At 40.7% G+C, this 27,719-nt stretch overlaps 9 protein-coding genes across 9 annotated transcripts; 5 read left to right on the top strand and 4 right to left on the bottom strand.

Moving 5' to 3' along the window:
- Positions 1-121: 121 nt before the first annotated feature.
- Positions 122-2,097, bottom strand: L201_000722 (uncharacterized protein; the record flags this gene model as incomplete). The annotated part of the gene is made up of 11 exons (XM_066216521.1): positions 122-167; positions 297-402; positions 454-525; positions 583-684; positions 738-851; positions 913-1,055; positions 1,118-1,144; positions 1,199-1,266; positions 1,329-1,454; positions 1,516-1,810; positions 1,871-2,097. The coding sequence occupies 11 exons, from the start codon at positions 2,095-2,097 to the stop codon at positions 122-124; spliced, it is 1,326 nt and encodes a 441-aa protein (XP_066072618.1).
- Positions 2,098-3,307: 1,210 nt separating this feature from the next.
- Positions 3,308-5,479, top strand: L201_000721 (uncharacterized protein; the record flags this gene model as incomplete). The annotated part of the gene is made up of 2 exons (XM_066216520.1): positions 3,308-3,508; positions 3,563-5,479. The coding sequence occupies 2 exons, from the start codon at positions 3,308-3,310 to the stop codon at positions 5,477-5,479; spliced, it is 2,118 nt and encodes a 705-aa protein (XP_066072617.1).
- A 941-nt stretch (positions 5,480-6,420) lies between these two features.
- On the top strand, positions 6,421-7,853 carry L201_000720 (uncharacterized protein; the record flags this gene model as incomplete). The annotated part of the gene is made up of 4 exons (XM_066216519.1): positions 6,421-6,631; positions 6,754-7,119; positions 7,208-7,462; positions 7,576-7,853. The coding sequence occupies 4 exons, from the start codon at positions 6,421-6,423 to the stop codon at positions 7,851-7,853; spliced, it is 1,110 nt and encodes a 369-aa protein (XP_066072616.1).
- Positions 7,854-8,926: 1,073 nt separating this feature from the next.
- Positions 8,927-10,578, top strand: L201_000719 (pyridoxal 5'-phosphate synthase, synthase subunit Pdx1; the record flags this gene model as incomplete). The annotated part of the gene is made up of 9 exons (XM_066216518.1): positions 8,927-9,093; positions 9,258-9,381; positions 9,445-9,567; positions 9,661-9,785; positions 9,864-10,058; positions 10,116-10,183; positions 10,249-10,269; positions 10,335-10,458; positions 10,527-10,578. 9 exons carry the CDS (start codon positions 8,927-8,929, stop codon positions 10,576-10,578), a joined length of 999 nt encoding a protein of 332 aa, XP_066072615.1.
- A 334-nt stretch (positions 10,579-10,912) lies between these two features.
- On the bottom strand, positions 10,913-12,393 carry L201_000718 (uncharacterized protein; the record flags this gene model as incomplete). The annotated part of the gene is made up of 10 exons (XM_066216517.1): positions 10,913-11,002; positions 11,080-11,095; positions 11,198-11,354; positions 11,439-11,498; positions 11,577-11,608; positions 11,691-11,756; positions 11,870-11,906; positions 12,014-12,082; positions 12,155-12,215; positions 12,298-12,393. 10 exons carry the CDS (start codon positions 12,391-12,393, stop codon positions 10,913-10,915), a joined length of 684 nt encoding a protein of 227 aa, XP_066072614.1.
- A 5,538-nt stretch (positions 12,394-17,931) lies between these two features.
- L201_000717 (uncharacterized protein) lies at positions 17,932-20,070 on the top strand (the record flags this gene model as incomplete). The annotated part of the gene is made up of 7 exons (XM_066216516.1): positions 17,932-17,962; positions 18,073-18,120; positions 18,182-18,262; positions 18,334-18,627; positions 18,708-19,105; positions 19,190-19,334; positions 19,400-20,070. The coding sequence occupies 7 exons, from the start codon at positions 17,932-17,934 to the stop codon at positions 20,068-20,070; spliced, it is 1,668 nt and encodes a 555-aa protein (XP_066072613.1).
- Positions 20,071-20,305: 235 nt separating this feature from the next.
- Positions 20,306-21,704, bottom strand: L201_000716 (uncharacterized protein; the record flags this gene model as incomplete). The annotated part of the gene is made up of 8 exons (XM_066216515.1): positions 20,306-20,348; positions 20,407-20,485; positions 20,548-20,760; positions 20,842-20,885; positions 20,953-21,007; positions 21,087-21,288; positions 21,402-21,550; positions 21,662-21,704. 8 exons carry the CDS (start codon positions 21,702-21,704, stop codon positions 20,306-20,308), a joined length of 828 nt encoding a protein of 275 aa, XP_066072612.1.
- Positions 21,705-22,074: 370 nt separating this feature from the next.
- On the bottom strand, positions 22,075-23,938 carry L201_000715 (uncharacterized protein; the record flags this gene model as incomplete). Its single annotated transcript, XM_066216514.1, has 10 exons — positions 22,075-22,136; positions 22,200-22,260; positions 22,329-22,569; positions 22,635-22,728; positions 22,799-23,045; positions 23,113-23,217; positions 23,294-23,378; positions 23,432-23,639; positions 23,703-23,772; positions 23,834-23,938. The coding sequence occupies 10 exons, from the start codon at positions 23,936-23,938 to the stop codon at positions 22,075-22,077; spliced, it is 1,278 nt and encodes a 425-aa protein (XP_066072611.1).
- A 1,062-nt stretch (positions 23,939-25,000) lies between these two features.
- L201_000714 (uncharacterized protein) lies at positions 25,001-27,390 on the top strand (the record flags this gene model as incomplete). Its single annotated transcript, XM_066216513.1, has 13 exons — positions 25,001-25,197; positions 25,261-25,309; positions 25,373-25,392; positions 25,460-25,471; positions 25,539-25,623; positions 25,687-25,858; positions 25,933-26,008; positions 26,073-26,188; positions 26,271-26,598; positions 26,671-26,827; positions 26,889-26,970; positions 27,048-27,061; positions 27,139-27,390. 13 exons carry the CDS (start codon positions 25,001-25,003, stop codon positions 27,388-27,390), a joined length of 1,560 nt encoding a protein of 519 aa, XP_066072610.1.
- Positions 27,391-27,719: the final 329 nt, after the last annotated feature.

The raw sequence follows: 27,719 nt of genomic DNA, 5'->3' as shown, positions 1-27,719 counted from the left end.
TAATCCTCCTTCCACTCGATAATTGGTGGAAATATCCTTTGGTCGTTAAATCGATTACTCGTCCCTATCAACATCCATTGTAAGTTAGCCATGTATCATGCGGACAAGAAAATGGGTGAAGTTATTTTGTAACACACTTCTCGTCGAACGATGAGTCTATGCCCCCCCTATTTGAAAACGAATGATCAGCAAACATATCCATTAAACCAACCAGCAAGTCGTGAGACAAACGCTGGAAGGAAATATAAAGATGATGGATCGAAAGACGATGGAGATCGCAAGGAAAGCATACTTACATTAGAAGCTTAAGTAACCACAACTCAGGTGTCAAATCGTGACCGCTTTTTCTCATCATCTCAGCTTGTTCAGCCTCGAAGTTGGATGTGCAATCCACAAGACCGCCTGTAGTCGAATTAGCCTCGCGTGTTTTAAGGGTATCAGTACCCTACTTACCGACGATTGGGTGATTGTCGAGCTCTTCAAGGAACTTCATAGCTTTCATGTCATCACCAACTTGTGCGAATTCTGATTGGCAGCAATGTCTTAGCTAAACAAACGGATTCACACGATACTCTCACTTACGATATGATACAGCATCTGGGCCGTATCTTGTTCGCTTCAACTCAGAGTCTGCACGTAAGATAACATTGAACACTTCGTCCCTGTTTTCACCGGCCGGAGTACCTGTAGTAGTAACGTAAGACACTGTTCGATCGCGGAAACTTTTTGTAGCTTACCATCAGTAATAGCGATAATGAGCAATGGCTTTTGTAATCTATTGGTTCTAGCGGGACCGAGCAGGAGCGGCTCAAGGATTTTTTGGTAAAGTGAGGTGCCCAAAGGTGTCAACCCTACAGCCGGAACATCAGCAAGGCTACCAACTTTCCAAAAATGCTAATACAGCCGACTCACCGGAAAATCTGACTTGGTTGACAAGATTTAAGGCATCTTGTTCGGTTTTAATACCGTTACCTTCGAGCCTGTTGTTCATAAATCTAACTTGGATACCATCATCATCGAAGAGAGAAGTGGCATAGGCGACTCGAGAAAGGATCCTATGGAAGTGGAATTGGTTAATAAGACGATGTGATTTATCTGTGTACCAATAGTGACTCACAGTTTGAGGTCATCGATTCGTTCTCCTCTGTGTCGCTTTATCAGCTAGAAATCTATATGGTACTGTGAGAGAAGTACTTACCCTTGTTCAAAAGCCATAGAACCACTATCATCGACATAAAGGACGACATCGAATAATGATAATTTGACCTGCGAAGAGAACAATCCTCAACATCAGTAACGGGAATTCCCCTGAAATGACATTCACCTACCATATCAGCCGCAAGCTCTACAGGCATTCTCCATTCTGCCGCGACCTTTTGTAAGACACCCGTTGAAGCGACTCGTTGTGCGATTTGATCCAAGCTTCCTGGAGGGTAGAAGGCTTGGATTTTTTGCTGACCCAGTAGGACATTGTTAGACCTTATCGCTACATCAGTTTGACGAAGGAGAACTCACCTCTTGTACACATTGGTTTAAAGCTTGCAAAATAGCTTGAGCGTTTGGTCCGCCTCCTGGTGCGCCACCAGCAGCGGGAGCACCTTGAGGTGGTCTGTATTGGGGTGGTTGGTTACCGTATTGTTGACTTGGTAAGCCTTGTTGTTGTTGACCGTATTGGCCTTGACCTTGTTGGCCGTATTGACCTGGAGGAGGTCCAGCAGGGGCACCGTATTGTTGTTGACCTTGCTGTTGACCGTAAGGAGATTGACCCGGAGGAGGTCCACTAGGAGCAGCATACTGTCCAGAGCCAGGTCTAGCAAATCGTCAGCTTCATATGACTGGAAATATTACCGGCCGAGTAGACTAAACATACCTTTGTCCAGGAGTTGGAGGTGGACCTGATGGAGCAGAGTATTGTTGTTGTTGAGGTTGTTGCCCATATTGACCTTGTTGTTGACCACCATATTGTTGTTGAGGTGCTTGTTGAGGAGCACCATATGATTGTTGTTGTTGGGGAGCAGCAGCTGGTGCACCACCACCGTAAGCGTTTTGATTTGCTTGGTTTGCTTGAGCAGCGGCTAATTTAGATGCGAGACCCATTATTGATATATAAATTTTGTTTGGATGGTTGCAGGTTAGATAAAATAAGAGGCAAAATAGATATCTATCGAAAGGAATAGAGATGGAAAGAACGATTTAAGATTAAGACTATTTATGTTTATCTGTGATTGAGATCAACGCACAGCTTTCTGATGGGAAAAGAATGCGTTACAGCATCATTACTGGTTCAGGCAAGGTACCCGGTCAATTCCTTTGGTCTTGGCGGAATGTTCGTGATGATGATGATGTTGGCTCAAAACGTAAACGTCAGTGCGTTCAAACACGTCAGTCCCACGTGTATAGTCTTACGCTTGGACAGTGGAGGTGGCGGTTCAATCAGGATAGTTGAAAAGGTCAGTGTGAAGCGTAACTTTATTATGGGGTTTTAACCTGTTTGTTTTGTTTGAGAGTACTTTGTATTGCTTGGGCAGTAGACACCAACTTCTTCATACATCAGGTGAAGTTGATGAAATGCATCTTATATGCCAAAGTAATAATAAAGATTAATCGGGCAAGCATATGTGGATGGAGATATATTGATATACATGTATATATCGACTATCATCAGAAAGAGATATGGGATAAATAGAATAAAATGATGCTATAAATAATCCAAATTTGTTTTCATTTCACGTCGTTTTAGTACGGTGAGACGGGTCATATCAATTTCATCATTTCATCTCATGTTTTCGCGCCCTATCCCCACCACCACCACTACTACCCAGCTGTTTATCATTATCACCTTTTTTTTTCTGTTTCTCTTCATAATCATACATGTCATTGATCACTAAATTATCTTAACCTTCAAATATCTATTCATGAGAAACGACTAACGATTAACGAACCCTCAACCCACATATACTTTGTTACACGTTTCTTTATACGACATTTTCCATCACTCACAATACAATATACAACAAACGCAAAACTTTCCTCATACACATCATAAGTCTATAATATACATCGTCAACTCTAGCATCATTTACAAAATAAACCACTTCAGATCCATTTTCATTGGTGAATCCCGAACATCATAATCTACAAAAGCGACAATAACAATACAAAGACAAAAATTCGAAACATATCTGACACAAAAATTGTAAACGCGTCTCATCACGAGTAAACAAATCAATTCGATAAATACAATAAAGAATTACAGAAAGACACGTCGCATTAAAATCAATTGTAGTCAAGACTACCATTCTTCATGATGAATCATACTTCACCACCCTTACCAAGCTTACACACACTTTCAATCTCACCTCCTCTAGGATCATACCCAGCACCAATTCAAACTAACAATAGCAATTATCGTTTTAACGGTGTATTTGGTCCTCCTTCTCAAGGTTCAACTGTTTCTCCTGATTGGGCAACAAGTCCAAAGAGATCTTCTAGATCAGGCATTCCACAAGTGAGCAAAACCCACTGCTATTGACAGGCAAAGCACATACTTACATTCCTACAGAACTGGTATGACCCTAACGCTCCACCTTCACGAGAATCCCCTAATCTCAACGCTTTCGAAGCTTTCCGCAGAGACGCTCCTTCACCTCCAGCTCTCTCACCTCCATCATCAATAACATCTGTTCCAACTACAGCTTCTTCACATCCATATCAATCTTATCAACAGCAAGTTTACCCTCAACTAGACAACTTCTCTCCAATGGCTGCCGCAACTCCTTCTCCACCTCCAGTAATGCCATACTCGATGAATACCGCCGCATCTGCACCAAATCTTGCAGGGTATAATGCTGGAGGTTTACCACAATTTGGTTCGCAATCACTTGCCAGTCTTAGTAACAACAATAATCGATCTCAGGCAAATGGATGGAGAAATGGTTATGGAATGCCTTCAATCCCTTCTTCTGATGAAGATGTTATTCCAACGGCAATTGTCATCAAAAACATCCCTTTTGCAGTGACAAGAGAAACTCTATTAGGTGTAATGGAATCTTTAGGTGCACCTTTACCATACGCTTTCAATTATCATCACGATAATGGAGTATTCCGTGGATTAGCATTTGCAAATTTCCGTGCGCCAGATGAAGCGGCTTCAGTCGTGGCAGCATTAAATGGATATGATGTTCAAGGTAGAAAATTAAGAGTCGAATATAAAAAAGTTTTACAACCTGGTGAAAAAGATAAAATTGAAAGGGAGAAAGCATTAAAAAGAATGAGAAGTATTCAAAATTTCGATAAATCTGATTTGGTTCCACCTCCAATAACTTTACCAAATTCAAGAAACTCTAATACAAACATAAATGGAAATGGAAATATGAACGGCGGTTATGATAATATCAGTCCACCACATTCAGCAACTTCAACAACTTCAGATTCACTTCCTGCAACACTTGATATGAATGATCCAGCTGCTTTAGACATTTACTCCAGGTTATTAGTTTTCAAAGAAGATAGAATGAGAGATGAATTGGCTTTCTCGAAAAACCTCACACCAACAGAAAGACGAATCGTCCATTTAGTAGCTCAGAAACTAGGCTTAACAAGTTCAACAAGAGGAGAAGGGGAATCAAAATCGGTTGTTGTATTAAGAGAAGCACCTCCGAGACCAACACTAACAACCTCATCTTCAGCTACCATCTCATCTTCATACCTTTCACCTTACTCGACCACACCAACTGATGTTTCGCCTAACCTTAGAATCAAAAAGTCTATGCCAGATTTGAGAGGATTCAACGGACCTGTTGTAGCAAGAGATCCAGCAAGATCATTAAACCCTCAACGATCTTCAGGTAATCTTCGAGCTGATGCAGGTGGAAGAGATTATGTTTCAATGGGTGCAGCTCAAGGTAGAAGAGCATTTGGACAGAATAACCAAAATGGAAATGGATTGAATTCTGGTTCAGGATCATTCAATAGTTTATTTGGATCTTCAATAGGCGATATACCACCTGTACCACCATTACCATCTGGATTAGGATTTCATTCTAAAGGACATTCAATATCAAGTTTTAATAGTCCATCTTCTGCAACAGATCCAATGGGTGAAATGTTATCTTCATCTTCTTCACAACCATTAAGAAATCCTAGAGGACCTGCAGGTGAATCAAGAGGTTTTGGAGGGACTTTAAGACCTAATAATAATAATGGTAGTCAACAAAATTTAAGTAGTAGAAATTCAATGTTTTCAACAACTAATGGTAGTGGTGGATTAAATAGTCGAAGAGTCTCAGAAGAAGATGAAGATATTGAAAATTCAAGTTTAGGTGGTATCTCAGGTTCAGGTTCAATAGCTTCAGGTTCAGCAAATAGTGCAATTGGATCTGAAAGACTTCATCATGCTTCATCGCAATTAAATGGAAATGGAAATCCAGTTCATAGTTTTATGGAAGGTATGAGAACTAGAGAATCTCTTGAAATTTAGATTATAACGATCATTCCAGTGAGAACAGGTTTATCACTCAGAGCGGAAAAAGGTAATAGGAACGGTTAGGTTAGGTTAGGCTAGGCTGGGTTCACACATATTTCTCTGTTTATATTTTTAGTCAATTTGGGTTTTTTTCGCTCGTTTCATTTCAATTTCAATGTTCTCTCATCTCACCTCAAGTCATATACACATATTCCACATCATATGCATACAAAGTTTCACAATTTTAAAATAACAATATACATATACACCACATACCCCTATAAAGAATGTCAAGAAAAAATCACCTTCAACGGACCTACTACTTTCTCATGCAATAAAAACAACAAAAAAACTCAAATATCCACATTGTCGATGATCCATTAACTTGAAATAATACGGATAATCCCAACAATCATTTTCTTTCTTCTATATATATATATACGTATCATGTTTCCCTCTTACCTCACAGTATCCTCATTTTCACGCCTTAATGTCATCTACGCGTTATGCCTTATGTCTTTTAATGGTTAATGGCTTGATGACCTTTTCGAAATATACTCTTTCATTCTTTCTCTTCGCTATATCATTATTATTATGTCTATGTCTGATGTCTCAACGAACGATGATCTTAATGCATAAATGGTGTAACTACAGCTTGACTAGATAAAGAGTATGCAATGTACAGCTTTAATTGCATACATACAGACTAGAGCTAAAAAGACGCCACTGTGAACTTACGTCATCAACGCAAACAACAACAAAATGTCTAAACCCAATGAGTTAACGCACTACAATTGCGCTTGACCTCCTTTGTTTCATACTGTCCTACCATCCTCGAGATAAATACAAAAGCTAGTTGGACTTGACTTCTCACATTCCTGGGTTATCGAGTCATCTATCGTATCCCACTAGTCGCTTATTCTGTGATCTGGAAATATCGGCTCAATTGATCCAACATGTCATCCTCTCAACAATTCATCAATGTCACCTTTGATGATTTCGATCCAATCATAACATATTCGGATCTAAGTCAATGGTCAACACCTAATCCCCAGGACAATCCAACTTGGTACAATGCAAGTGAGAGTGTAACTAATCTACCTTGGCATGAAGCTACTTTGCATTGGACTGAAGTCAAAGGTGCTGAGTTCTCGTTGAACTTCACAAGTAAGCTTTTTGTTTCCCCATCCATTTAGGGCAAAATGTGGCCAAGCTCTCTCCATACATCTCCAGAATATCTCAGCTGAATATACAACCTCTCCCTCTATCTATTTACAACTCTTTTTTAGCATCACAAATATGGTTATATGGTGCATTAAATTCGACCAATCCGTCATACACAATAACTCTAGATGGTCAAACGACAAATGAAACCCCATCAAGTGTACAAGCAGGTCAAAGAGCATTGTTGTATTCATCAACCAACTTAACTGAATCTTCACATCAACTGAAATTAACAAATCAAGGTGAAGGTTTGGGTATAGATTTAGTTGTTTTAGGATATAATTTAGGTTCAGATCTCAAAAATACAACGCTAGATGATTCAATAACAGATCAAATTACTTATAATGGTCAATGGACAAGACAAACAGGTGATATCTTCTATAATAATACTAATATATACACTCAAGGTCCAGGAAATTCAATGGAATTTTGTAAGTCTCTTTTGCGTTTTAATTTAATCAACGAGATCAACTATTTTTGTAATATGAATTTGACTAATGTCTCTTTGAACGTATATAGCTTTCGAAGGATCAGGTTTATACATCTACGGAGATTCGGTACAAGATCATGGAGATTTTTCAATTTATTTCAATGACTCAACTACACCTTATGGTACATATAATGCAAGAACACCGTGTGGTGGTACACAAGATTATGGTAAAAAGTGTGAAAAATTAGGTTCATTAAAATCCTTTATCGGTAATTTACCTCAAGGTGAACATAAGGTAAAACTAACTAATGATGGGCCTCAAGGTGATAATGCTACTTTCTTCGGTAAGTTAAATGACATTCGACCTTTCCTCCCTTATGTATCACATCAGAGGCGATATTCGCTATACAAAGTTATATTCGGAACTAACCCACTGACTCAACCGACTTATACTTAGATTTCGATTATATAACATATACAACACCGTCCACTTACCCATCATTTTCAATAAACGCTACTTGCGCTAATGGTATGTGTGGAGCGACCTCCAGCTCAAACTCCTCAACTTCTACTGGTAATTCGACAACTGGCTCAAGTACATCACCCTCATCATCTCCTTCCAGCTCAAAAGGAGCCACAAGTGGTGCTTTGCCAAATATGGAATTAGGAAGTATGGCTTTGTTCGGTATTTTGGGTCTCTGGGCGATCAAGAAACTTGGTTTAAGCAACCTATAAAAGGAAGTAGGATCAATTATATACCTGTACACCGCTCAAAACTTCACGGACATTAACTAAGTAGTTTCATACCATAGAGCGCTCCCATTTACGCATGCACGATCATTTGCACTCCGACCGTTCGTTTGATTTATACAACTTGAGCCTTGTTCACTGATCATTGATCAGTTCAAGCAAGGACAAGTAGATAAGCGGAGTTACATTTCCCTTAATCCCTGGTGATAAGAAGGAACTCGAATGGAAAGACATTGAGTTACGATAATACTTGAAGCAATGATATTACAATCGATATGACAATCGGACGCCTTTGATTTGTTTCACGCGCATGTGTTCGTGGGGTCCATCATGCTAAACGAAGAGTTGTGACTTTTCGTATATAATTGAGCATAGGTCCATTTTTCATTTCCAACCGTTGCAGAGATAAAGAACCCTTGGCAAAGTATGCGGTTATGCCGCTTGCAATTGCTAGATCTTGGCGGGGCAAGAAAGTGGGGTTTTTCGACAAGAATCGTAGCCCGTCTTCCTCGTGTACATCCCTGCAGGGTGTAATATATGAAGCATCGAGACATCATAAGTAACTGAGTGTAGTTTTGTGATAAGGTAAGCCTTTGAGAGGCGATGAGGAAGCATTATTGAGCGGAGTCAATTAAGCGTAAAAACGTAAATACATGCAAGGATTCGATAAAGCTAGAAGGATATTTCCAATACGGAGACAAAATTGTGATTATTTTGTACGAGTATAACTGTATGCGCTTAATTCGCCTAACGTTAACCTCTTAAAGCTTCACGTTATCCGGCAATTACTGTAGTGACACTTCCTTCTAATAGTTTCTAAACTTATCTCTTTTTTCTGTTATATACGAGTCGAAAATAACGGTTAAGGAACCTGCCTATCTGCTTTTACCCAGATTTTATTTCCAAAACATAAAGACATAAAAAAAGTCTTGATCGATCAGACGAACAAATAGCTGAACATTTAGCTATATCAACCTTTCATCATCTTCATTCTTACTACACATCTATCTCATCTCTTCACTTTGGAACAGCCAAAACAGAACAAATTATAGTTCAAAATGTCATCTGAACCAACTATCGTCCCTTCTTCAGCGCCAAATGGAACAGTATCACAAGGTGGTACATCTACTCCTCTTTTAGGTAGTAGAGGTGGTCCAGCTTCAAGTGGTGGTGCAGGTGGTTCATTCGGTGTTAAATCTGGTTTGGCACAAATGTTAAAAGGAGGGTGAGTGATCTGCCTTTCAGCTTGACATATGCGGCGTATCAAAGTCATTACCTTTACCACGATACATCAGCACATAAGTTAGAAAGATGTTTTCTGTCATAGTGAACGATCTGGATCGTTATCATCTACCGCGGTCGTGCTAACGCCTTACAATCACTATGTAGTGTCATCATGGATGTCATGAATGTCGAACAAGCCAAAATTGCTGAAGAAGCTGGTGCATGTGCTGTTATGGCTTTAGAGAGAATTCCAGCCAATATCAGACGAGATGGTGGTGTTGCTAGAATGGTAAGTGACCTGATTATATCTACTTTGTAAAGTCTCGCTAATATGTATCTATTAAATACATAGTCCGATCCAGGAATGATCAAAGAAATCATCGAAGCTGTTTCTATTCCCGTTATGGCTAAAGTTAGAATTGGACATTTCGTTGAAGCTCAAATCTTACAATCTGTCGGTGTTGATTACATTGATGTAAGTGCCTTTTTATTCCTTCATACCCGCTATTGATTATTCTATTATGAATATCTTCGACTCTTGACTGATGACATTCACGGGCTACAACAGGAATCTGAAGTCCTCACAATGGCAGATGATCAACATCACATAGGTAAACACGCATTCAAAGTACCTTTTGTATGTGGTTGCAAAAACTTGGGTGAAGCTCTTCGAAGAATTTCTGAAGGAGCTGCGTGAGCTATAATTCCTTCTAAAACGAGATTTATCCCTTTCATTTGTTGACATTGCTGAATCTCCACGATATCTCATAGCATGATCCGAACTAAAGGTGAAGCTGGTACTGGTGATGTCGTAGAAGCCGTTAAACACCAACGTGCAGTCATGTCAGATATTAGAAAAGCTGCTGCCATGTCAGATGAGGAATTATATGCTTTCGCTAAGGAACTTTCTGCGCCTTATCACTTATTGAAAGAAGCCGCTAGATTGAAGAGATTACCTGTTGTTTCGTAAGTTCGCTTTTCTTTTTGGCTGAATTATTCAGCTAACTCAACCCCGTCCAACAGCTTTGCTGCCGGTGGTGTTGCTACCCCTGCTGATGCCGCTATGATGATGCAATTGGGATGCGATGGTGGTAAGTGAACATTTTCATTAGCGTTCCTAGTCAATGCCATACTAATAATCACTTTTTACGTACAGTCTTTGTTGGTTCTGGTATCTGTAAGTATATGTCCCTTTTTTTTCCTGGTAACATTGTTTACTGATAGGAATTACTATCAATCCAGTCCTTTCCGGTGATCCCGCCAAACGAGCAAGAGCTATCGTTCAAGCTGTCACTCACTACAACAACCCTGCTGTTCTTGCTGAAGTATCAACTGATCTCGGTGAAGCTATGGTCGGTATCAGCACGTGAGTATCAGATTTGTTCTATCGCTTGTGATTTCATGAGCTAATCTTTGTATCTTCAACAATGTTAGTTCCGCCGAAGCTCAAATTCAAGGTGGTCGAATGGCTGGTAAAGGTAATTAAGTATAGCCTTTAATATCAAACGGGAAGAGATAGTTACAAGGAGACTAGGAGAGAAGACACAAAATAACAAAAAATGCAAATCAGCATAATTATTCACAGTTTACGATTTAACTCGTGAAACATAGCATGTAAGCACTTATACTCAAAAACATATTACGAGAAATGCAACTTGTGTATAAACTGCCAATCAATCAACACTATTTCAATCTGTGCTTCATGCTGACTGACTGAAGCCTCTCGAGAAGCTCATTGTTATGGATATATAGATACATCGGGCTCATCATTGGGTACGGAGATGGCTACGGAAAGGACACGTCGTTTACGTTTCACTGAACTACTTCTTGTCAGCCGCTGCTTTAGCAGCTTCTTCAGCAGCTTTCACTTCATCTTTATATTCTTTCATTTTCATTCCATGTAGGATGAACTAACGAACAAGGAATAAGATCTATATTAGCAAATTGGCCCCGGATTATCAGTGGTTGCTAGTTGATCCAAACTTACGAAATGCGCTATTATTCTGCAAGAATACAACAGGAATAACCGTTAACAAAATCAGTCAATTGCTTCTCGCAAACCGAAAAAGAGTAGCGAGTGTTCGCCTTTACGACAAGAAACTCACGTGAATGGAATTGAAACTAATAAACACATAGTAGCGTATAAGCAGAATAAAGGTGTATCAACTTTAGGATCATCTTGTTTTGGATATAATCCTGTATAAGTTTGAGATCCAGTTGCTGTTACAATGAAGATTTTCAAGAAAGCATTTGCGATTAAGACTGGATAGGGTATATTGAATGACAAAAGACGATAATCAATTTTTCATATCAAGGAGAAAAGTCTCAGGGTTAGGTCGGACTAACAGAAGAATTCGATATCAATGAATTTACGGTCTTCATATAAACCTTCTGCCCAGAATGATTCTGCAAAAATATACAAACGGTAAATAGATTATCAGACGTTCTGTAACTTGCCTCCATTATACTGTAAGGTCAACTTACCAAGGAACTGTTTGCAAATCGGGAATTTCCAGCTGAATTCGGAATGAACAAAATGTTAGAATAGCGAATACCCAATCACTCGTATCACAATCCCAGGAAAAAATACGAACTCACAATAAATCAGCACAAATTGCAATCAAGATGAAAATCCACATTGATACATCGAAGGCTGCTGCAAAACTATAATGGTGATCATTATCAAAAGGTATATCAGCGAGGACAAGATGAATCTTTTGAGCTTGTTTCGATACTGGTCATAGGAGGATACCAAAAAAAAGGATTTGGAGATTTACACTGGTCCACCTAGATGTTTAGGTATATTCGTTCCTTCTGTTAAAACCAGAAATACACTTTATCAGCCCAACATGATATCATTGATGAATATGCGAATTATTCCAGGATCTGATATATGGTGTATAGCCTAAAGCATCACTTACTGACGTATCCCGCGTATGGGTCACCATCAAATCTGTCATAAACTCTTTGGTCATTGCCGAGATAATGGTCTATGTGGCGCCGAATATTAGCTCTAAATCCTGATACTGAAGTAACTGCATGCTGTCAAACGCTTGACTTACCCATAGTTTCAGCGAAACATTTGGTATTCTCGATAAAAATAATTATCCAAACTACTAAAGGCTAGACATACACATGTATGATTATCAAAGATGATCAGCTTTTATATCATGGAACAATTGAAGAAGGCAAGGCTTTGACTTACCATCACCAGACATCCCAAACCGACGTATACCCAAAGATGACAGATCTGTAGCCATATTCGAGGGAACATCCCTTTTCCAAGAAATGAAACAGCCATGATAAAGAACTTGGGTTAATTGCGAGTAATAGGGAAAGAAGATAAAGCGAAGAGCTGGGAGGTTTTAGAATAAGGAGTGAAGGAACACAGGTGGTGTTTAACTAGTTGTGGTATGTGATTGTTGCTAGTTAGTGGTGTGAGTGAGTTGCGATGGATGGTTAGTTGCGATATGGTAAGTGTTAAATGGAAGAGAGTGAATGTTGTGATATCGATGGAAGGATTGGGAAAGGTGATTGAATAAGAATAAAAGTTTTGTTCATCTTGACATCTACTAGTATATATATCCACTTTTTTGGTATGAACAGTGACGCTTAGCATAATCTAACTATGTTATTACCTATTGTGCCCGTCCTTTCAAGCCTGAAATACTACTTGGCTCAGTGTATCAGAAAGACGAATCAAAGGAGGATCCATTAACCTTTTGGGTGTTTCGAAACTAGCTTTCATATCTCGGTATGTGGGTTTCAGCATGGTCTTTATAGGTGAGATTGTTTCATCAGCTGTTCTCTATCATCAAACGAGCTGTAACCCGTATGATAGCGCTCTTCACAAGGTAGGTGGCAGCTTGGTGGTGAGGCAATATCATCAATGCGGATTGGTCTTTCACGTCATGCGAACTGAATTTATCGTTGAGGTAGGAATTAACAGCAACTGATCAGCACCAACGTGAGAGAGAATCAGCACTTCTGGCTACAAAAACGCTAATTTTGCTGTCATCTTCTTTTTAAGAATCAGTATATATTATACCAAATAGCCTGTACTTTCTATCTACGGCCATAGAAGGTATAAAACACCGCCTCTCGTCTGCGTGTCGCTATATGATGTACGTTAATAGCGTATTTCTCCATCTACGGCCATAGAAGAATTGTTGGGGGTGGCCCCCGTCGTCACCAACAACGCCTTCGGCGTCATCAGCAAGAAAATCCATCTTTTCTCAGCAAATTTCAGCAACTTTCAACGCGCTTTCAGCTTCCTTGACCTCAAATCTCCACCAATCTCCACCAAACTTGGTACACAGTCTCTACTATAGCTCTTCTATCCCTCGTAAAAATTCCGTCGCCCTTATCATTATCAGAACCTTCCTCTTCGCCATCACTGAGATTTTAGTAGAGGCCTGTGCGTCAAGTCCGACAAAATATTGATTGTTTACCATCATTCAACGTAGATCATCAATCAACTAAGCGGACAACCTCCACCCTCACCTCCACCTATCTCGTCGGCAACCACCGCTCTTCTACGGCCAGCCGTAGAATCTACGGCTTTCTCATAGTAATACTACGGCCAAGCCGCAGGATCTAAGGCTAATTCTACAGCTCGGCGGGTGCCGCACGAGATACAACATGAGTGAACAACCTCCACCTTACACTTCGCCTGGCTACCTTGCAACTACATCCTCTTCAAATAACAGAAGCACTAGACCTAAGCCTGGGGCAGTATTTGGAGGAAACAGCCAGGAATCACAGCAAAGGCCCAACGACAATGGCAAGGGACCTACAAGGGTGACAAGGAGAACCTCACCACGCCTCCAAGAGCAACAGAATCAGCCTCCTCCTACTAATCCTGCTCTTAGAGGACCTCCAATAATACCTCTCCCGACAACCTGCCCAGCCTGCTCCACCTTCAATGGCAAGGATATCCTACAGCATCTTCGTCGCAGTCACAAGGTACAACACTTCCTCCTCACTGACTTCCCACCAGGTTCGGTTTCCATCTGCCCAAAATGCAACACAGTCACCAAGCCCACCCCAGCTGGGAAATCAGCACATGACAAAGATTGTCCTAGAATACAAGAGGAGAAGAGAGCTATAAGGTCGGGGCAAAGGACAATGGACCAGCTAAGCGCAAAGAAGACTATACCAATCAGAAAGTCGGCATCAACAGGATCTGTTCGCCCAAGCCAGCCAGCAACTTTGACTCCTGTCAGACCAAGCCCTTTAAGATCGACCACCTCTATGAACAGCCCTTATACTTCCTCGGCAACACCAACCGCTCTACCAACACCTCCAGCCCTTCAGACAACCAGAGCTCCCTCACCTGAACCATCACCTAGCACTGCTCAGAGAAGGTTACACCAACCAGCACTACAGCCAGCCCCGGAGCCAATGCAGCAGCCTAGACCAGCCCCAACTGTGTTGCCACCAACCACACAGCACCGCAATCTTAAGGATCTAGTACCCCTTCCTGGTTCAATAAAGCATCTCCATCCCTCACTAGTCCGCCCCTTTGTCGACAAAGCCTCCCAACTTGCAGCAAAATACAATGAAACGCCGACAACAAAAGCACTAATGGATATTCTAGCTCTTGTTAAGGTTGGTCTAGTACCGGAGATGCGCAACGGTTATAAGAATGTAGTAGAACGCCTCGTCGCATACCCCGATGTAGCCTGGCCAGAGGTTAGACCAAAGGAAGGAGGTACAAAGAGTAGCAGAATTAGGTCCAAGGAACTAGTAGAAGCAGGGCTCATTGGCAGAGCGGAGAGGACTCTCAATAGTGAGGCGGAGGTAGCACCGGTAGACGAGAAGGTGGTAGAAAATCTAAGAAAGAAGCACCCAATTGGCCCTTCAAACCCCTTCAAACTGCCTCATAGAGGTCAATCAGTCTCACCAGCTATACCTCTGAGCGACGATATCACCAAAGCTCTAAAATCCTTCTCACCCAGCACATCTCCTGGACCCTCAGGCTGGTCAATCAAGCTCATCAACCTTGCCGTACTGGATCCCCAGTTTGAACTCTTCCTATCCACGCTCACTGCTCAGATAGCAAACGGGGTTGCCACCGGTCAAGAACTACTCTGTGCGGCAAGGCTGACTCCATTGGCTAAACCTGATGGAGGAGTTCGACCCATAGCTGTTGGAGAAATGTTCTATCGCTTAGCAATGAAAGCTATCTTTGCCACCAACTTCGACCCCAGCTCGTTGTCACCTCATCAATTTGGAGTTGGAACCAGAGGTGGTGTAGAGCCTATAGCAAGAGCGGTGCAGTTCTCCTTGGATGATCATCCGGCATTCCCCTACAAATTTGTGGTATCACTGGACGCTTCCAACGCATTCAACACCTCTCAACGGAGGAGAGTTCATACAGCTGTCAATAAGTACGCTCCGTACTTCCAACGAGTAGCTACATGGTCATACAACAACCCAACACCCTTGTACATCCACTCTGATATTGACAACAAGACATACACTCTCTTATCAGCGGAAGGTCAACGACAAGGTGACCCGATGGGCCCGTTCCTCTTCTCAGTAGCTCTCCGGGACAAGATCGAAGAACTCCAACAGCTTCTAGGCGACAACTACCTAGTACTAGCGTACTTAGACGACATCTTTATCTTGGGGATGGATGATAAGGGGTTAGAAACGGCAGTAGGCTTCTTTAGTCGGGAGGATTCGCCACTCACACTTAACGTCAACAAATGCAAGCAATACAGCCTTGAAGAAGTTAAAGAAGGGGGTTTAGAGTTGCTTGGTACCTATGTTGGATCTCAGACAGCTAGAAGGAGTTTCCTAGAGAAGAAGATAGATGAAGTAGAGCAAGATATCGACCGACTACTCACACTCCCTCGACAACATGCCCTCCTTATCCTTCGCCAATCCACTCAACAAAAGCTGCGACATCTAATGCGATCTTTGTATTCGGATGATCTAGAAGACTTATGGCTGAGGCTAGACGAGGTACTGTGGGGGGGGCTGGATAGGATACGTGGTGTTAGAGCTCCAGCCTCAGCTGCTTTCAGAGATAGAGCCATCAAATCTTTACCGGTCAAGATGGGTGGGCTTGGCCTTTATTCCCACCAAACCAACGCTCCGTTGGCCTACAAAGCAGCCTCCTCGCTGGCTGTCAAGACACTCTTACCTCTAGTAACAGGCTTAGATGATAAGGTAGAAGTCCTATCCCAAAGTGCCATGTGCTCTGACGCTTCAACAATCCTTTTTAAACAAATAATGTCAGAGTCATCCCTTTCCGATAGAGTCATCATCGCCGAATCATCTTCTCTCTTAGGCAGAAAGTGGTTATCAGCTATCCCGTCAGCCACCAGGTTCACAATACCCGATCCCGCTGTACAAGCCAACCTGTGCTACCGCTCCTTAATTGCAGGATACACAGGAAGATGTAGGAAATGTCACCTAGATAACTCAGTTGGGCATGACGAGTGGTGTGGTGGTAGGAACGATTATCGACTTTCAAGACATGAATCAGTAAAGCACCATTTATCGGCTGGTCTACGCTCAATCCCCTCTTCGGCAGTACATATAGAACCCTTCATTACCAGAGTACGCAACCGGAGGAATGACATCAGGATAGTTATAGATGATTTAGAGCGTCCGTTAGTAGAGGAGGAGTATGATCTCAAGGTAATATCGCTTAGTGCACCAACCCACATGGATGTTATTAAAGCAGGTGGTAGAACGGTGACGGAGAAGGAGGAGATAAGACGTGCAGAGGAAGACGGGAAGTATGTAGAGGAAATCAATAGAAGGATGAAGAAGGTGCTCAAATCTCAAGCCCAGAAGAAGGTGACCGCTCTACCAATTGGTGAAAGAGCACCCTTTGTGCCGCTTGTCATTTCCACCGGCGGCTATCAAGAGGAGGGGATGGAGACTAAGCTCAGAGAGTGGAAGGGATGGAGGATGCCAGGGGTATCTTATTCATGGATGCTAGTCAGTGTTTCTGTAGCCCTTGCTAAGGCAAGGGGGAAGACGTTCTTAGGAGCGAGTTCATAGACAATTGTACGCACGGACCGGCTGGTTCTATTTATAGATTTCCTTTGTAGACCGTCCTAATAGAGCTTCATAGTGACATGCATCTAACTCGGCGCAGTTAAGTTGCCTATCGCTCGGTTAGTACCAAGGTGGGGGACCACTTGGGAATCCCGAGTGCTGTAGTTTTTGGATTTTTTTCAGCTCTCAACAGTATGAATTCTCTTTTTCAGCTTCATATTCTGATAATACATCAATAATCTTGAGAAGATCTTTTCCGCTTGATCTTCATTTATCAACACCCTGATTCATTTCGTATCAATCATGAAAACTGTGTGTGCATCTACACATCTATCAGGGTTACTTGCAGGTTACAGTATATCGTGTTTCAAACAGTGGGAAGCTATATCGCCGGTGTCTATGACGCAACCTTGAGCTATATCTCCGGGTGTGGCAATTGAGATTTTGATTATCCGACTTTTTTGTGAATTGGTCCTTTGATGAGGATTATTTGATGATGGACCGTGTCGAGCTCATGTTCATGTTTCCATGTTCAATAACAGACAATATCGTATTGAATATCGATATAGCAATAACAATTGATTCTTGCTTGACTTTACAAATCTACAATCTGGATTACTGTAAAACAACAGATAGAAATATATAAAAAATGGGTGAGAGACGATCTAGCTATGGTCATGACGATCCAAAACTTATAACGAACACCATTACTAATATAAATAATGTCTTATCCACTTCCATCAATAATCCTAATATGTGCCCTGTCAATGATTACATATATAATTCAAAATGAATAGCACCAAAAAAGAAGGCTCAAAAAATGGCTTTGTCCGATTTCTTCGCGGATGATTGTGAGTTTTCTGAAATTTGATCATGTAAAAGCAAAATATCAATGTCATTTCATAATGGTTATCATCGAACCTTGAAGCTGAATGAAGTTGCTGCTTTCTACTTTCTATAGCTGCAGGAGGTGGATCTTGGGCAGATGATATGGATTTCCCTTCTGCTCGTAAGTAGAATAGTGTCGATTAGGCTATTCGAAATATCAACTCACCTTATTATTATTTCAGCTGCTGCTCGTGAGAACACAGGTCCAAAGAAAGGTGATCCAGGTTACCTTGATTCCATGCCTGATAGAGCTGCTCGATCATGTGAGTGGATGTGATTAACTCATAATACAGATTTCTAAGAAATACTTATATATCGTATATAAATCGAATAGCATCAAACTTCCCTGGCGCACCACCTCAAAGAGAAGAACTCCCTTTACCCACCGTTCCACCTTTTACCGCTTTTGTCGGTAACCTCACATATGAATCTGATGTAGAAGAAGCTGTTAGAGACTTCTTCACCGATCTTTCCCCATTAAGTGTAAGGTTATTAAAAGATCCTACAGGAAAACCAAAAGGCTTCGGTTATGTTGAATTTCCAAGTCAAGACTCGTTAAAAGAAGCTTTAGGTAGAACAGGTGCTCAATTACAGGGTAGATCAATCAGAGTCAGTGTAGCTGATGCTCGTAAGTCGAGTTTCCCAATGAAGGGTGTAAATAATAAATATTAGGAAAGGTTAAACACTAACTGAAATATTATTTTATAGCTGCTAACCGAAGAGATGCACCACCCCCTTCAGCAGCAGAAGAATCAAATCAATGGAGAAGAGCTACACCTTTACCTGCCCGGACCGAAGCACCTGCACCTGCAAGACGAACACCTTCATTTTCACCGGCTGAACCTGGACCTGACAGAGATTGGGGATCAGCTAGAGGTGCGAGATTCACACCTGCGCCACCAGCTCCATCAAACGAATTTAGAAGAGACAGTTCAGGTGCAGGCAGAGTTAGAGAACCACCCACACCTTCAGTATCGGATGAAGTCGATCAATGGAGAAGTAATAAACCTATGGCAGAAGCTAAATCTGGTCCAAGAGATTTACAAAGAGCCGGCGGTCCACCTTCAGGTCAAAGTAGTCCAGGTTTAGCTGACACTGAGAACACCGTAAGTGTATTAGCCGATGACATTGTATTAGAATAGTTACCTCTAATGAAAACATAACTGACCTGTGCTTGATTGCTCTATTAGTGGTCTCGGGGAACAAAATTGAAAACACCTGTTGCTGAAGTACCACCTACTCAGCCAGCGGTTCAATCACCAAGGGAAGAGAAAGACTGGAGATCTCCTAGAGCTACACCTGCTGCTAGTCAACCGGGAAGTAATGATGGCGAAAGTGAGTTATATTGTTCTACTTTTACCTATTAAAAACCTGGATTAACTCTATCAACATTCGTTTAGGCCCCAAACAACCACCTGCACCACTTGAAAGAAGAAAATTACAGCTTGCACCACGATCGGTCCCAGCTACACCATCTACAGCAACATCCGGTGAATCCGATGCACCTGCTGGTAACAAATCATCAATTTTCGGATCAGCTAAACCAGTTGATTCAGCCTCAAGAGAAGCTATAGCAGATGCTAAATTAGCACAAAGGGAAGAAGAAAGAAAGAAAGCTAGAGAAGTTGAATTAGCTAAAAAGAAGGAAGAAGATGATAAAGCAAAAGCATTCGCCGAAGAAAGATTAAATAAAATCAAAGCAGCACAAGAAAAAGCTGAAGCTCAAGTTTCAGGTTCAGGTTCAAGTTCAGGTAAACCTCGAAGTAATTATCAACCTAGAGAAAGAGAAAATTCTTCTTCATCACAACCTAGAAAACCACAACCAAATAGAAAACAATCAACTGAACCTAAAAAAGATGATGATGGATTTGAAGCTGTTTCTTCAACCAGAAAAGGATCAAGTGCAGCAGCAGCAACAACAGGACAACAAGATAATAAACCTAAAAGAGATGCTACAACAAGACCCGCTTTCTCATTTGCCGCCGCTGCAAGAGCTGAAGGTAGTTTCGTAGAAGGTTCAGAAGATGTTGTTGAAGAAGCTGCAAAAGGTGTTGAAGAGGTTAAAATCTAGATCCGTACTTAGATTGATACATCTTGGGGAAAGGGGATTTACGTGTGAAGAGACTCTTTGGTTATATTGATTTGAGGGCGAGTAGAATGCATCATAATATTTGATTTCAATAATTTAATTTAATAAATTTGCATTCACTGAGTATTTAGCGCTACAGATATAATTCCTACTCCCATTCTACCGCTTCATCTTTTGAAGTGGTCAAAGACTATTCTCTTTCGTACAAAATCCGAACTTAGTTGAAGTATTTTGAGACAAAGTCAACAATATCTTTAGTTCTGTGATTAAAACGAAAGTCAGTTTTGAAATTATCCCCAATATCTAAGCTTTACTCACACTTCTTCTTTTTGAGCTTTCTCTTTACCATTTTCAAGATCACCTCTAACAGCGAAACCATGAACAGCATCGGGGTATTCTATGATTATTGCATTAATCTTAGCATATGTCTTTCCGATCCTTCAAAATCAAATAACTCACTCTTAGCAACGAATTTGTCACCCAAATTATTCCTAAGTATATCCTCGACTTGGTCTAAAGCTTCATCTGTCATCATAGCATCTGCTGTGCCCTTGAAAACGGCAACTGGAGTTTTGGTTATTGGTTTGACATCGTCATTAACCAAGAATGATGGATGAGCAGCGACTCCAATATCTACTCTGGCTGGAGAATCATCTTGAGAAAGCACAAGAGCTAGAAGTGTTGTAGCAAGGACATAATCATTAGTCCAGTGTTACATTTTATTGACATTTGAGATTAAGCAATCGGACTTACCATATCTTCCACCCCAACAGAATCCTACAGCAGCGATTTTACCTCTACAAAATCCAGAATAAGCTTATTCCAATCATACATGATTCGGGATCAGTGGAAAAATTAGCTCACGTTGATGGATCAGCTCTAAGTGCTTTGAAAAAGTTTTCAATGATTGGTTTGGATACTAATGAATAGGAATTATAATTATATCAATAACTTATCCCTAATATTGAATTTTGCCAGTATTTCTATTACAGACTTACCGGCTTCTCTATGTTTGGCGACCCAAGGTCCCATTGCAGCAGCCATTTTAGCTGAATCTACAGCTTTTGAAGCTACTGTAGCTTCAGCTTGTACTCTAAGATTAGGTACAATGGAATTTAATAGATTATGATCTATAGCATCTCCTTCTAAGAAATCAGGTAATAAAACCTTCCATCCATTACCTGCGTACTCATCTGCAACCTAATTTTTGATCAGAATAGTTACTGTCAGTATATTTAGAGCACGAATAGGAACAAGGAAAAATCTTGTCCTGTACTTGTATTGTGTTTTTGGAAGAAAGACAATCAACTTACTAATTTAGTATTGATAAGATCAACACCGAAAATATCTGAAATTAATACAACGGTGTTTTGCTTTCCTTCGGTAGGCTTAGGGTTTGATACGTATGTTCTCAAGCCATGAATCACTTCGAAAGATCCAAGTGGTTCACCTTGGTGAATGTCTGAAGTAAGAATTTAGGAAGAGCCGATTGATTAGCCATAATGAATACACTTGATTCGCAATTGTTCATTTAAGATATCCTGCTGTAAACGTCAAACAAAATCTGACTTACGACCAGTAATACAACATGGAGAAACAGTAGTTTGTTCGGACATCTTTGTGATTCTTGTTTTCGTTGTCGTTGTTCAGCTTATGGATCGTTGGGCAGCAGTGAGAATATCACTATAATATACAAAATACACAAAGATATTGCTTTTTGAATGATAGATACAAGTGGTATTTGTGACTAACTTAGATCTCATCAACATCTTTGCCCGCATCAATATGATGATGGGGTAACTTGACGTCACTTTGGTCAAACACCGTACTCTGGTACTTTTACTTTCTCACGGTTGCTATGTACATGTACTTGTTTACGAGGAAAGACGTTCTCTATATGACATTGTACCCGCATGCATAAAGCTAAAGCAGTATATATGCATTCTTGCCATACAACTCAACGCTAATATGATATAGTACAATTGACTACTTTCCTTGCTGGATCTTCAGCAATTCATTGGAAAATTCGACAAGGTAGTAATCGGCATCTATCACAAGCCATATTAGAATTGATTACTTTACTAAGGCAACTGACAGCAAAAGCTACTTACAGACTAAACCATGATCCATCAATCTTCGAATGGAAGCTGGATTACCGACTATAGTAGAATGCTTAAAAAATGATATGAGGATCAGCTCATCGCCCGACCTTCGCATAGGAAAGTGATTGAGGTCCTTACCTGGAGTATCGTTTCCCAACCATCTTTACCGAAATCGACTTCACCATTTTCCTTCAAGCTTGCGGGAGGAGTTAAACATTCTCTAATAGTATCTTGAACAAGTTTTACAGCTCGATTTAGGTATCCTTCTGCAGCGGCTTTATCTGTAGGTAAAAGTAACTTGTACAGCCAAATCATACCCACTGCTGTGATTGTCGCTGCAGATGCATCATATGGACATGGTTTAGGTGCTTTGAAATCCCTAGAAATCATTCATTCAGATAAATTAGACGTCATAAAATGAAAGCATAAAGGATTTAGACATACCATTCTGGAACTCCTGTTGGACCAAGTAAAGAAAGGAATACATCTGTAAGCTTTCTAGCTGTATCGATGAAATCTTGTCTTCCTGTTCTTAAAGCTTCAAAGACATGCATAATATTCAAAACATCAGCTTCGCTCCATCTTGGAAATGTAGTCTATAGACATACCACATTGACCATAACCATAGATAGCCCAAGCCTGACCTCTTGACCAGACACTATCATTTGCATAACCTTGAGCAGTCCTTAACTCAATTGGTAATCCAGTCTTTTGATCAAAATTTGCAACATGATAAGTTGTATAATCTTTTCTGACGTGTGAAATTAATGATTTTTCTGCTTGATGTGTAGCTACTTTTGCATATCTTTCATCTCCTGTTAATTTCGTTGCTTCGTATAGTAGATCTAAATTCATCTATTTTCAATGGATTTACAAGTCAATTGGAAGCGTTTCATAATAAAAAAGACAAGAGGAGACTGACCATATTGTCAATGATTACCAAATAATGTTGATCTTGCTTCTCCACTGTATAATTTGCACCATCCGCTACAAAAGTCATCGAGTCCCAACTTCTAATACATCCAGCCTGAATACAGCTTATGAGCAATAGCAACAAATAGTAGCTATACGAGTTCTGTTTTCTAGGCTGTATTTCGACTCACCGTAGGGCTATATCTATCCACCAAACTCTCGGCAGCGTCAATCAGGATCTGTTTCGCCTCCGCATCTCCTGTCATAGCATAGTCTCTGAAGTATTTATCAACATGAGTTTCTAATGAAACGGTTCCGTTCTTACTCACCTTCCATATGAAAGCTGAAACCTAAAACCTTGATCATGGTTTGGACTTGGTCTAGCCTGATATTTGAAGTCCGCTTGCCATCTTCTAGCTAGTCTGATGAGTTCCTCCTCGGTGTAATGGGAATCGATGGAAGATCTATCCAAATCTGCTCGTTCGGCAAGCAACCATAGTATACCGGGAAAGAATCCTTGTGTCCACGCAGTTGCATCTGCCAAATCCCGTCAGCTCAAAAATCATAAATCATGTTATGACGACATATGGAAACACTGACTTTTCGAACAATGATAATTATTCGGTCCTCCTGGTACTGTATATTCTGGTGTCCTACTTGGAGGAGGTCCCTATCAAGCGTTTCTAAGTCAGCTTCCACAGTGCTTACAGTCAACATCCGATTACACTCACGTCAGGAGTTGTATCATACTTCTTTGCGACCTCTACTACTTTGACCGAAAGAGCTGGATCATACAACTCCTTGACGGCTGAGGTGAGATCGTTAGTTTGCGACATGCTGATATGAGGACTCAAGATGCTTTTGGTGAAGATAGCTGCTGGCTGATGCGTGTCGCTGTTGGCCTTGAAGGACAAAATTTGCTTTCAATATCAAGCATTTAAAATAAACGTCGAAGAGCTACAAGTGGATCTTCTTGTTCAATGGCATTTGTAACTTTAGCAAACCGGACCGGTTTTCATCGACAGACATCTTGACCGGCGAAATCCGAAGCAATGCAAATACAAGTAGTACGTTTATCCTAAGGTAGGTAATGATGTGATAATAATAATATAATGCAGATGCATCTAAACAGAATCTCCTCAAGGTCCTTATCACTTGAATAGTCCGGTTGTTTCGCTCGTGATGGAATAACAGACACACGGAATATCTTCGGTCTCAATTATCCCGGACCACTCATCATTTTGAGTTGATCAGCTGAATTCTTCGCCTTGCGTCATCTGATCGCGTCCCCATATGGGGTTAGACTATTTTAGCGTCCAATTTCATGTTTGTTCCTCATCTTCATGAATGTGATCTTCTTGGCATTCCTCAACGTTTCATGACATTACTTTGGTTACAATGCTTCATGTGTGTATGGTACAATGAAGTACCGGTCAATTTCGCACTAAAGTTTTCGACTTATTAGATTGTTTTTGTTTTCCCATGGCCCCTCTGCATCCATGTCCGTGGGTATGTTCAAAGCGGGAGATCAGAAGATTCTCAAAAAGTGTACGAAATTGAAATCAAACATGCGCCTCCACAGATGATCAAGCATCAGAGCTGTATTCATGAAGAGGGATTTACAACGTCGACCTTCAAAATAAAATAGATTACTGTTTAAATAGCTGTTTGCGACGTAAATAACAATCACGCATGATTCCGGATACTCATTGGACCGTTTTAGAGGACTTTGTGCATAGTCGTACGTTGAAAGACATTCAACATTATAAAGGCTCAGAGACGATGTAACATCCTAAGCGAATGACTGAACTTGTTCTCCCAGATTTTCATCCTTTATTTTCATCTTATAGTTTTAGTTGAGTGACTCACAGACGTATAGCTGAGAACAGCCAGACACAATGTCTAAGAAGGACAATATTATCTCTACAACGGAGCATGTGGAAGACGCTCATGATGAATATCAAGATGTGGAAACTCTCAAAGCTGGAAGAGATCATGTGGAAGTAGCTGATGACGAAGCTAGAAATTATGTTAACCCAGATTTGATCATTACTGAGGAGGAAAGTAAGAGGATGAGGAATAGAATACACAAGCGGTAAGATCAGTTCAAGAGGAGATCCTAGATATCAAACTAACATTGTCTGCCTGCTGTCTTTAGGGTCTTACCTTTAATGTGTCTGGCTTATATTACACAGGCTATGGACAAAGTGAGCTCATACCATCTTTGAGGAATTGCAAGCCGTGCAGCTGATAGTACGACATGATAATAGGGGACTTTGGGTCCTGCTTCGTAAGTTATACAAGCGGAGTAGAACGTACCGCAGTTAGCTAATCACTGTAAACATCAATGAAAATAGTATAATGGGATGGTAAGCTTCACCTTCCAGTCCAGAGGCCGTGAACTCAGCCGCAGCTGATAGAACCGACTTTTACCAGGATTGAAGATACAGGAGCAAAAGGCAATGAGTATGCATTGACCAGTACCCTTTTATGGTGTGGTATAATCGTCGGAGAACCTATGGTGAGTTTATGCTAATCTAAGACATCGCATTATTCATTGACATCAGTAAGAATCCCTTGATAGGCAAATCAACTTGTCCGACGTCTACCTCTTGGTAAACTGTTAGGTTCAGCTATGCTCATATGGTCAGGACTTCTTATGGGTTTAACTTTTTCTCTGTCGATTCCTCCTGTGTTTGCGATTCGTTTCTTGTTAGGAATGTTCGAGAGTTTATTTGGTCCTGTCTTATTATCGAGTAAGCACAGTATAATTGCTCATCAGGAGAAAAAGTTCAATGGCGCTTGTTGCTAAAATCGTATTCCGTTGTAGTTACCGTACAATGGTATTTGAAAGACGAACAACCATTCGTCAGTTCAGTTTGGCAAAGTATGTTAGGAGCATCACAGTAAGTATTCTGATATAGTATTATCTGGTACACAGCGAGCTAACAGTACCATGAAACGGTATAGAGCTATAATGTCGCTATTCGGTTATGCTTTCTACCATTTATCAGGCAAAAAAGCGGGATTAAGAAACTGGCAATGGATGACTTTAACAGTATCGTTATTCTCATTCTGCTCAGCAGGTATGTTGTTTTTTGCACATACTTTCTGCATACCTTCTGGAAGGGGATTAGGATCTTTGCTAATTAGGGCTCATATGCATAGTGATTACATTTTTCTTCCTTCCCGATTCACCTACAAGAGCAAGATGGTTGTCCGAAGAAGAAAAAACCAAATATGTTGAAAGAGTCAGATCAAATAATCAAGGTATTAAACACAAAGAATTCAAGAAATCTCAATTATATGAAGCTATTCAAGATCCATACACATATTGTTTATTCATGCTGGCTTTCCTTAATACTATTGTTGTTGGTGGTATTAATACCTTTAACGCTATTCTCATCAATAAAGCTTTTGGTTTCAGCGTTTTGGATAGTCAACTCTTATCTATACCTTTAGGAGTGATGGTCGTTCTCACATATTTCTTGCAAGCGTAAGTCTAATTTATCACTCAATTCAATTTGCATACAATACACAGTCTTACCGCGACATGACTGCCACACAGCTACCTCGTCACCAAAACTCGACAAACTCTGCTCGTCATGATTGGAACCTGTATACCAAATATTGTGGGCACAATCGGGCTCATCACATTGAAGCCTAGCAATAGCACCAGAGGCGCGTCAATTGTGTTTTTTTATTTGTGCCAATTCTTTCAGTCAGTAAGTGATATCTTTGCACTGCATAAGATGTAGCAGAATTTTCGCTCATCAAGACCTTTAGTGCAATCCTTCCATTTTTTTGATGTTGTCACGTAACTCTGCTGGTCAAACTAAGAAGTCTATAACATACGCTACTACATATAGTATGTACGCTTTTCCCGCTCATCTCAGTGCAGGTGAGGCGTAAGGTATAGCATTTGCTGATTTGAGACTACTCCAGTTGCTTGGGCAGGAGTATGTTGTTGATTTCCTTTTCCTTTTGCTCATTTTACTATCTTAGAAGTATCTGCTAATGTCGTTATTATCTGTAGGGTAATTCATGTGCAAGTCTTTTGTTCCGCGCACAGTGGGCCTCCAGATACTTACCTACGTTATATATCCATCTTGGAATTTACGGAACATTCATAATTGTCTGTTTGACCACAAGGGTCTTACTTGTAAGACGAAACAAGAAGAAAATAGCCGCCCAAGCAAATGAGGATGGGACCGTTGTTACTAGAAACGAGAGAGCTTTTGAAGATCTAACTGATCTACAGAATCCAGATTTCAGATATTCAATCTAAGTCTAGCCGGAAGGGGAAGAGGGGGAAGGAAGGGAAGGAAAGGAGGGGAAATAAAGGAAGGAAGAACCCGAAGGAAGGAGGATGTTACGGCGGACCTCGCCTACGTCCGTTTCTGTATAAGAATTATGGGTCGCTCTTCTATGTAGGCTATAGAGATCAAAGATTTGTATTGAGAAGTGAAACAATTCAATATGATAGCTTCGAATGATTAAGTAGATTGTGGTTCGCAGCAGAAGTGGTTCAAGCAAAGTTTAGAAAAATGATGTATTTCGCCAATTCCCGATGTGCCACATCGAGTGTGATCGCCTCTTTTCATAGCAGCTTGTTGT

The sequence above is a fragment of the Kwoniella dendrophila genome, chromosome 1 (genome assembly GCF_036810415.1).
Source record: "Kwoniella dendrophila CBS 6074 chromosome 1, complete sequence".
Classification (NCBI taxonomy): Eukaryota; Fungi; Basidiomycota; class Tremellomycetes; order Tremellales; family Cryptococcaceae; genus Kwoniella; species Kwoniella dendrophila.
This window is presented reverse-complemented; position numbering and strand designations above follow the sequence as displayed.